Consider the following 11276-nt stretch of genomic DNA (forward strand, 5'->3'; position numbering starts at 1 on the left):
CTCTTCGTCGTTGTGAATGAAGTGGCATCGCGGTCCATACGGGCAGAGTCCTGTGGTATGGTACGTCTTGCATAGATCTGTCTTGTACTTTGGATGTCTAACCAGCGATCTGAGTTCATGTTTACCGTGAGCGAATTGGCACTTGTCTCCGTACTTGCACGAGCCATTTTCCTCGTAGGGACGACAGAGTTCCGTTTTGTAGCGACAGTAACTGGTGCCTTCCTTCAAAGATTTTTGATTGTTGGAACCATTTTTGTACGGTTCGCTGATGCTGCGATTCAATTTGATGTGGCTGTTGTTTGCACTGCCTTCTCTTGTTTCGTTACAATACCTAACTGATGTTTTGGAAGTTAGTTTGCCTGTGTCGTCATTATTCAACTGTTTCTGCTGACAGTGCTGCTGCGGCTGTTGAGTGTTGCTGTTATGTTCTTCAGGCTGCTTGTTGAAATGGTTCAAATAAGGCGATGCTTCAAAATTAAGACAAAGTTTAGATAAGAGAGCGGAGATATCTGAAGCATCGGAAGGCAGAGATGCACATGTGTTACCATCTTTGTTGTGTTTGATTGTGCGGCTGTGTAGAAGATTGTTGAATATATCGTCGTCGTCACCCTGGCTGTCGTTGTCGTTGTAGGATGTTGATGACAAGTGGACTAGAGATGGAGATGACGTTGTGTCATTGTTCAATGAACGATTGTTCCTCAAAAGATCGTTGTTGTTGTTGTTTGCTTCTGGAAGCGAAAACATGTGATGTTCACTTATTGACGGCAATCTCTCCGTTAACGACCCTCTTCGATCCTGGAAGAAAAAGATTTATTTTAAATAATTTTTTAATATTTTATCAAAAAATTCACCGAAGATACGATGTAATCAAAAAATTGTTATCTCTCTAAATGTTCGAGTATTTCATTGTTATTTTTAAAAATTATATGCCTGAACGTAATAAAGTGCTCAAACACATAAAAATAAGAGAAGAAAATTTTACGAATAACATAAAAAAACGAAATGTAAATAACAAATACGTGTTAACCTATCAGTAGTGGCCATTAAAATTAAATGCTTCATATATTAAAAACAGTTTTACAGAAGCGTAATTTAATAATGATATCAAATGCGCCATATATTTTTACATGAATAAATTAATTTGTTATATGATAGCCATATTTATCATTTTATTATTATGAATATTATTACATAATGATCTTATTATTTTTTTTGTTTGATTCATTATGACATTTAATAAGAGTGAGTTATAATAATTATAATTAATCAAAATAAATTAACATGAAACGAGCTTTCCTAATAAATAATCAACGCTGTATTGTTAATAGTTCACAGAATAGAGTAATCATCATCTCATTTTCTTCATTTAGTTTCGTTGCGGCTTGTAATGAAAGGATGACTTCTACTAAAAATAAATGAAAAAATAATGAATAAGCGTGCCGATTTAATATTAATATTTATGTTATTAGTGGGCTTATCAAACATCAATATTTTCAATTTACACATTTCAAAATAAGTATTTATCTAGAAAAAAAAATTGTCATAGTAATGATGTTCTACTCTAATTTATTCAACAAATTTCAAGACTCATATAGTTTTGTTTGTCGAGTGTTTGAATTTCAAAAATCTGCTAGAGTGTCAAGTGTCTGATCTTCATATTGATAGCATGTTTGGCGAAACTTAATGAAATATTTAGAAACAACAACATCGATAACGTGTTTCTTCGATTTCTTCGAACTCTCACCGCCTCACCTACAGCATTGTACTGGTCAACAAACTCAAATGTCTGGTCTCGAGCACGAACTGAACGGTGAGCACACGTCAACATGCATGCATGCATGACTCTACTCTTTTGTGATAGACCTTGCTCTGCGCGCTCGTCTGCCATTCAACATTAATTCACACAGATAAAAATTATCACGTTTAAACTCTTAACCGATTGGAATCGATAACTACTATTACTTGATCGTAATGTACTTGGTGTTTACTAGAAATTTGAATAATTTCCATCAAACTGGAGTGAAGATGGTCAAGTACATCTTATATTGCCTTATTTTTTAAACAATTCAGCTGAAACAATTTCAAATAAGCGTAAACAAACTTGCAAACAATCTTTTCAATTAAATGTGCTGCATCGATTGAAAGATGGAAAGGTTTTTTATTTTTTAAAACTTATTTGAATATAACTTATTTGAAATTGTTTTACTTTCGTAAATTTTTTAAAGTTAACAAATGAAATTTAAATGGGTTAATAAAAAAAAAGTGAATGACGAGAAAATTAATAAAATGTTATAAAAAATAGACTTACATGTGAAGAAGAGTTGAACTTCTGAACTGATGTTGTTTGTAGGACGGTGTACAGCGAAAGGTTTTGCTCAAACATTGTCATTTCCAGTTTTAATTTTTATTAAAAAATTCCAATATTTTATAAGTAAAAGTAATATTAAAAACGATTACACACACAATATTTTTGTAATATTTGAATTGAAATAATATAATTTTTAAAAATTTTCAAAAAATTAATTTAGGGTAAAAATTTTGTCTTGTCAAAATTATGATTATATGGTTTGGGTGAAACTTGCAAAACGAATGATTTCTGTTCGTCAAGCTGAAACTTGTCCAACCGACGAAAAATCTTCAAATGCTCCTCATCTATCACTCTCAGCTTTTTATAGACGATCGTTTTCAGCTCATGAATATTAATAAGGCCCGACGGATGTTCAAATGTCGCTCGATGCATATTCATCAGCGTTGTTAATGCGTCGTTAAATCTCTATTTGCTAATTGTTCAAATAATGTTATATATATATATATATTTATTATATAAATATATATATATATAATATATAATATATATATAATGCATTTATATATACATAATATTGTCTTGCTTATGCACACACATTCAAAATATAACGTGGCTCATTCGACGAAGTATAAGAATATAAATAGTTAGATAATGACATTATGTGAAATTACACATCTACTCTACTTTCAGCTGTTCGTCATCTTGTAAGCTGAAAATAAAATTTTCGCGGTATTTTGAAGTGACGTGGATGAATAAGCGCCAATAAAGAAATGAGTTGTTGTTTGTTATCAGTGCTGGAACTGGAACATTCAGGAACCATCTCCTCTCTTGTCACGAGGTGTCGTTGTCGTTGAACATTTGAAATAATCATTAAACAGTTGACTACGGAAACTTTCATATAAGTTTTTCTGCCAAAATGTAGCACTGAAATGTAGCAATAACCACACACTTTCTATTATCAAGCAGGGGACAAAAACTCATTTAGTTCTGATGAATTTTCCATAACAATTGAAGCGCCCAAACTTGCTTTAACAATTTATCAGTTGTACCAAAACTATTGTTTTCGGTGATGTCTTGAAGTTGTAAAGGCATGTGTCGTGTCTTGTGTGCAGTCGTCTTATGTCGTGTTTCAACAAATTCAAGAATAAAATGGACCTCCTAATGTCTGCTCTCTCACACGACAACGACACACAAAAACCTGCAGATCGATGAATCGGTAAACAAAAAAATCAGACCTGAAAAACGCATTATCATAAACGCAAAACAGATTCACCGACAACAAAATATACAAACACGTGCACTTTATCAACAATAAATCATTGACAAAACTTAAAGCATGAGCACGCATTTAAATTTCCGCAAGAATACTATACATAAATAATGTTTACATAAACATAAACTCATGAACTGCAACGAACGCAGGTGCATAACAAAGCAGGAATTTAAATGGCAATAAATAAATAAATACATAAGCAAACAAACAAACGCCGCGCTTTTATTATTTTTATTTCTTGAAAATAAATCAAACAAAGAGTTTTTTATTCTATTTTAGTTTGCAGTTGACGAAGAACTGAAACGGGCATGATGATTTGCATCCATCGGAACACCAGCAGGTGAGGTGAAGAAATGTGATGAATCTGCCGTGCAATGTACGTCCTATCGCCTCATACCTACATCTTCTTCCGCCCTCTACTGATTGGATACCACATAAACAATCTGCGAGAATTTATTGCGTATTGTGTGACGTATTGCGTGTAAATGTACATGCGTTTACGTGAACGCTACATATTTTGTACGCATTTAATCTGTTCACACATTCAACTGTTCAATCGTTCTTACTTTAATTCATTCTTTTGTTTCTTCATTCGTTTATTTAGTTATTTCAAAACTTAATGAATTAATTAATAGTTTGATGACTAAACAATGAACGTTGTTAATGTTGAACTGAAACACTAAAACACCATGTGGCAATCTCAACATGTTGTGCACATTCATGTTTCTTTCATCGTATCAGACTTCTTATGTCATATACAGTTATATATATATGAATATAAATAAACACTATACATAGATATAAAACTCTATGTATATACGTAAGTATTGTTACTTAACTTTTGAGTGCCTGGTTGTTACTTACTTATTTGAAAGAATGGTGAAATGAAACACGAAGGCTCCTAACCAACCAGCAACCTACCTACTTGCGTGCCTGCCTGCCTGCCAACCTATTCATGGGATTCCGTAGAATTTCATTTGTTATCACCATAGCTAATTCTTGCCTACTAAACTTTATTAAAAGCACACACACACGCGCGAACACATGTGTTACACATACACGCACGATTAATATTATGTCTAATAATAAAATTTTGAGGTTAGCTTTTGTGTTAGCTCGAGCAGTAGAATGTTAACAACGTTGTCAGTTCGCCAAGATCCTGAACCAATTTGAGAGATTTCAAAGCAAAATCTGCTCATAATTGTTGACGTTCATTATGATTGTTATGATGCAGCGTTAGCAGATGATTCATTAAAACGAGGGTTCGTTTATAAAAATTTTAAAGTTTTCATGTTTCTGACAAGCAAGTTAGCTTTTGTCGAAGATAATTTTAAAAAACATGAAAAAAATGAATAAACCATGAAGCTATCGCGTAACAAATAACGTGTAAAATGTGTACAAATAGTTGAAACAGGATAACATTAAATAACTTATGTATAAGATCTCATTTAAGTTAACATTTTGGGTAATCGCGATAAGCAGGCTGGTTATAAACAGTGAAATTTCCCAGGTATTAAAAGACAAAACCGACTGTTACCCAAGAAGGAAGTGCTCTTCAACCTTTTGAAGTCTCTAGCAAATGAACTTTCATTCATTTGCGCACATGTGCTCACGATACCTGCTCTGTTTCATACAAAAATTTAATCTCTGATGTTTGCTGCTACACATTAATAACTTTTAATTAAATTCAAAATTAGATTTTAAGAGTTTTGTGATGGATTACTCAGTTAATTTCTCAGTATTTCTGGTTGTATCTCATGATTGTTTCAAGTGTGACAATAATATTTGTTTATTTGATTGTTCGTTTATGTATAAATTATGTGGTATTGGGAAATTTTGATTGGCAGTGATGTAACTTTTATAGAAAGGAATAAAGTATTTAAAAAATCTATGATTAACTTGCGAATCTTAACCTGCAACGGTTCCTTGCTCGAAATGTTTCCAAATAGTTTAATGTAACCTCCCTAGCCATTTTTGAAGAATGTATTAATAATCTCAACATTGTTGTTTCAATATATGAAATTGTTATGACATTTTAATACTTAAAGTTCATCTAGGCAATTGATTGATTGATTGAACCGACATTCATTCAATATTTTAGCCCTTTATTCATTAATTTAGTAGTCACTCATCTGTTGTTTATTCACTCGTTCATTTATAAGCCTGTTCATTCATTCTTCTATCAATATTTTGCTCATTCATTCAACTTATTTAATGACAAAAACATGCAAGCCTTACTCAGTTTCGGTAGAAATGGAATGGAAAGTCTCAAATATTTCAAATTAAATTTTTTCTTAGTTCATTTTATATCCGAATATTTTATTGTTAATTTACTATTTCAACAATGTATAAATGATCAGAATCATCTTTAACAAATTTTTGATTACTGCTAATATTATTGAAAAAGCAAAATAACACTGAGGAGTCATAAAATATGAGACAGAATGACGTGAGTGAGAGAGAGGCCCTATATTAAACGTGCCACACACACACACACACGTCAGCAGCAGTTGGAGACGGGGAAGCTTATGATAATAATTCGTTTAAGCTTATTTTATGTTTTAAAACTGGCACTGCGTATCGAGTGCATGTGTCAGCTGAGTAAATACATTTTAAAATTGATAAATAAATGAATGCAGCTGTGTGTTCATGTGCTGATTTACTAGGTGTAGGTGTTGTTTCACTTATAAATTTTAATGTTAACTTTTGAATTTTTATTTTTTCTCTAACATACATTTTTCCCGTTATTCTTTCTCTCTCTTTCTCTCTCTTTCTTTCTCTCTCTTTCTCTCTCTTTGGTTTTTTGTTATATTTTGCTGTTATGACGTTTCAATAAACGAAACGAACTAGGATTTATAAGCATAACTGTGCCTCAGTAGGTGTTTGATCATATTAATATGAATAAACATCTCCATAGAGATGAACTTACTGTTCAACTGGATAACAAGTCAGAATGTAATAGCAGTAGTAATATTAGTTAGATTAATATCTATAATATTATTATTATTATAGTTATAATTGAGTAGAAATTTTTTAATTGGGATGTTATTTACATGTTTTTGTTAAATATTAATTATCGGTTTTAATTATATCTATATATGATGGTTCGGCTATTTTTAGTTAAAAAACTTATTATAAATAATTATTATAAATAATTTTTATAAAAGAAATTATTATAACAGTATAAAATTTTAGTATTATTATCTGAAGTGTTTCTATATTATATTATGATTATCCATTGAGTGTTTTATTTTGTATAATTGCACCATTTTGTTTGTGCATCGTTAATCTGCATTCGTCTAAATGTAGTTGTTGGGAAGGTCGGTGGGAAACATTGGCATGAGTAGTTATAAAAGTCAGAAAATCACGATTGAAATCTCTGCTTCAACTACTATTAAACATTCAACGCGTTCGTTATAGCTGTCGTGACCTATAGAAGCCATTGAAAAACTCTTACCTGAGAGTGAAAAATTGTGTTGCTGCAAGTTAGTAATTTAGTTACTGATGAATATGCATGAGTATTTTTTACTGGGAAGTAATTAGTTCATACAGAAACAATCCTTCATTGCTGTGTGATCGGATAATCAAAAATGTCAGCAGCGTGTGCAACTATTTTCGTTACACGGTGTTTGTTGCCTGCTTGAGCGAAGGGTTGCCTCGTTAACTAATTATCTAATTAAATAATTAACTAATTAATTAAGTATCTTCTTGATAAGATTAAATTGATCGTAATGGGATTCGCTCATTTTCAATCGTTTGATTATAACTTATAAAAATGTTTCATATTTTGCCCATCGGCATTAAATGTGTTTAAAGATGGTCTTCTTCACCATCATCAATTTTCGTTATTATCACCATCATCACCATCATCATCATCATCACTATCACCATTATCATCATCACCATCATCATCATCACCATCATCATCATCACCATCATCTTCATCATTCTCGTAAACATCTCCACCATCATAATTAAATAAATTGAAAAATTTTATCGTTCACATCTTCCTGTTTTGTTATCTAGAAAAAAATTCTTTTTTGTCTTTGTAAAAAATCATGCATTATCATTATCATCATCGTCGTCGTCATTATCATCATCGCCAGGATCATCATCATTAACACCAGTTTTAATTATTATTTTAAAATTAAATTAAGATTATTTCGAAATATAATGATTTATTTTGACGATTAATTGAGTTACAATCATCATCATCATCATCGTCATCATCACCATTATCCTCATCTATGTTGAGATGATATAATGACGACGACGATGACGTAATGATGATGATGTTGATGAATGGTATGTATTTTTTGAGGTTTAGAATGCTGAAACATTACATTACGACTACGTCATATCCGCTGATTAATTAACAGCACGTGATCAAACAGACTAAACAATAATTGAGTTTGCTCTCTATTACTCTCTCTTCAGAAATTAGTAACTCTTATTAATTACTTGATAACTTTAAAACAGTATTGCTATTAGTGATAATGATAATTACCTGTAACGTTATCATTCCGTCGTTATTACGACAATAATTTTATAAAGGTAATAAATATAATTGTGTGGTGTGTACATATATGTATCTCTCTCTTTATATCTTTCTCTCTGTATGTGTGTTTATGCCTGATTTGTGTGTGTGTGTGTGTGTGTGTGTGTGTGTGTGTGGACATTTCTCGACGCTAAATTAAACTTTACTTATATCGGCTTGTAAATTTTTTCTAATCTCAATATAAGACGCTTATTAACAAAACGTTATAAAAAAATTTTGTAATAATATTAATAAAAATAATAATAATAATAATAATAATTCGTGTGTGTACATTAAAGACCATTGTTAGCCTGTCGTTTCGAAAGGTACGTTACTAAACGAATAAGGTATAACAAGGTATAACAATAATGATAATAACAATAATAATAATAATAACAATAATAATAATAATAATAATAATAATAATATAATGATAATAATAATAATAATAATAATAACAATGTTATTATTATTTTATTATTATTATTATTATTATTACTATTATTAGTATGATTATAACAGCAATAACAACAGCAATAATAATAATAATAATAATGAATATAATAATAATAATAAATTAATAAATATAACAATAATAATAAATTATTTTATTGAAAATATAATTGTGCCGTATTTAAAATGGGTAATGGGTAATTTCGTTCATCTCGTAATAAAAAGCATTGTGGTGATGTAACTATGTGATGATGATGCTATAGTGTAATGATGTCGATTGATGTAATGATGATGATGAAGGTGATGATGATGACGACGATGATGATGATGTCGATGAGATGTCATGAAGTTCTGATACGACGTTGTCATGTGATAATGTTATTATGTATCAACATGTGATGATGCATTTGATGTAATAATTTTAATTGATGTGTTTAGAATTATGTCATGTTATGTCTGTTAGCTGATGATTAAATGACATTGCGTGCGTGTGTGTTGTGGCGTATTTACATTAAAAAAATTCGTTGCTTTTTTTGTAAATATCATTTATATTTTGATGTGCGTGTGCGTGCGTGTGTGTGTGCGTGCGTGCGTGTGTGTGTTGTGTGGCGTGTGTGTGTGGCGTGTGTGTGTGGCGTGTGTGTGTGTCGTGTGTGTGTGTGGTGTGTGAGTTTGTTTGCCTCGTATTCATCTTAATGCTTGCACAGTATCAAAGAATCACTAACTACCTCGATGATTAGTGGATGATGTTTCACGAATGTTAAAATAGTAAAGGAGCGTTTTTAAAAAATTCAAATGAAGCGAGGTTACAGGCTTTTATGAGTATAAGGAGTTAAAATTTATTTTTTCATTTAAATTTTTCACTAATTGATGATGCTTTGGAAAGGAATTTGTTTTTTCCCGCCAACAGCAGTTCAAAATATGATAGCAAATGTGTTCTAGTTTCATTCTTTCATTCATTCATTTATTCGTTCCTTCCTTCCTTCCTTCGTTCATTCGTTCATTCATTCATCCATTTGTTCGTTCTTTCCTTCTTTCATTCGTTCATTCATTCATTCGTTCGTTTGTTCGTTCGTTCGTTCGTTCATTCGTTCATTCTTATCATTTATCCATTTCATTACATCAACCATCATACAAAACGCATTGTTTTATTGCGTTATGGGTCATTGTTGTTTGTTGTTTGATGGTTCAACAGATACGTAATTTGGTGGTCGTTGTCAATGTTGATGTTATGGATGTTTTGTTGTTAGTGTTAGTGTTGGTGTTGCTGGTGTTTCTGCCAAAATTGTTGATGTCTTAGTTGATGTTGTTCGTGTTTTGTTGAGGTTGTCGATTGTACATTTTTTCAAAACTTTATTAACATTATTAATTTTTTGAAAACACTTCTTCTTGCTACTAGACCCTTTGAAAATGTTAGCAATGATGATGGTGATGGTGGTGATAATGATGATGTTGATGATGATGTGGTGATAATGACGATATTGATGATGCTGATAATGATGATGATAATGATGATAATGACGATGATCAAGATTGCAGGAATGACATAGATGATGGATTATATTCTCATGATTTTTCTAAAAATATCTTTAAAATGATGACAAAGTCTTTAAAAAAAACTACTGCTTAAGCATTCACAAAGGAACACAACTCCGAAAAAATTTATTACTTACGCTAGCAGGAATGTTTTCGTATTTCGAATCACTTTTAAAATGACAACCGCTTCAGCAAGACGCCATTGTTTAAGAATTCTTCACACGCAATTAGCAGAGTGAATGACTGAATGAGCTATTCGAATGAAAGGCCCTGCAACAAACAAAGAACTATATGAGAAATTAACATCTATCTAGCGTGCTTAAATTGCTAAACTAATTTTGTTGTTTCCCTCGTCACTTTTCATTAAGGCAAACAATTTGGCGCGAAAGATACTTAATGCGTTTGTTGCGGTTGTGATTATTCATTTCAATGTTATTTATTATTTTATTACTGAGAGTCTGTTAGGTTTAGAAGAGTGCTTGAAGTTTCAAATAAAGTTTTCTAGTTTTTATTCACTCAATCAATCGGCCAATCAATTATACAATCAATCAATGAATTAAAAAATTAATCATTTTATTAATTGATCAATCGATTGATTAATTAACCATTCAAACTGTCAATCAATTTATCAATTATTTGATCATTGTAAGGACGGTGCAAATTACAAATATACTGTAGTAAACGTTATAGAGAGTTCTATTAAAAATGCTAAAATAAATATCATAAAATAAATAACAATATCGAAATAAATTATTATTAAGAGTGCGAATAAAATAACTGAAATAATACAATAACGTTAACAATGGATGCGTTGTTTCAAATTCGCTAAGCACTTTCAATCAGAATTCTGCTTAGGAAATTATCAGTCATGCAATGCAAACCATCACTCATCACTCATAATTCACACACACACACACACACACACACACACACACACACACAGTCATACACACACACACACACACACACACACACACACACACACACACTAATAATCAAACACACACAAAACACATTTATACTTTTATACACATACATGCAAACATATGGTGCAAACAAAGAATGAATTTTGCCTTAGGTTTAATATGGTTTGATATTTTAGCAAATGAACAATTGTATAGCTATACACAAATAGAAACACACACACACACATGCCAAACACACACACA

The 11276-nt window shown here is 31.2% G+C and overlaps 1 protein-coding gene across 1 annotated transcript; it reads right to left on the bottom strand.

Annotated features, from left to right (window-relative positions):
- HELRODRAFT_64152 (hypothetical protein) lies at nucleotides 1-204 on the bottom strand (the record flags this gene model as incomplete). Its single annotated transcript, XM_009017570.1, has 1 exon — nucleotides 1-204. A coding segment is annotated over one exon (204 nt), but the record flags the coding sequence as incomplete, so codon positions are not given.
- Nucleotides 205-11276: the final 11072 nt, after the last annotated feature.

Source organism: Helobdella robusta (assembly GCF_000326865.2).
Source record: "Helobdella robusta unplaced genomic scaffold HELROscaffold_2, whole genome shotgun sequence".
Classification (NCBI taxonomy): domain Eukaryota; kingdom Metazoa; phylum Annelida; class Clitellata; order Rhynchobdellida; family Glossiphoniidae; genus Helobdella; species Helobdella robusta.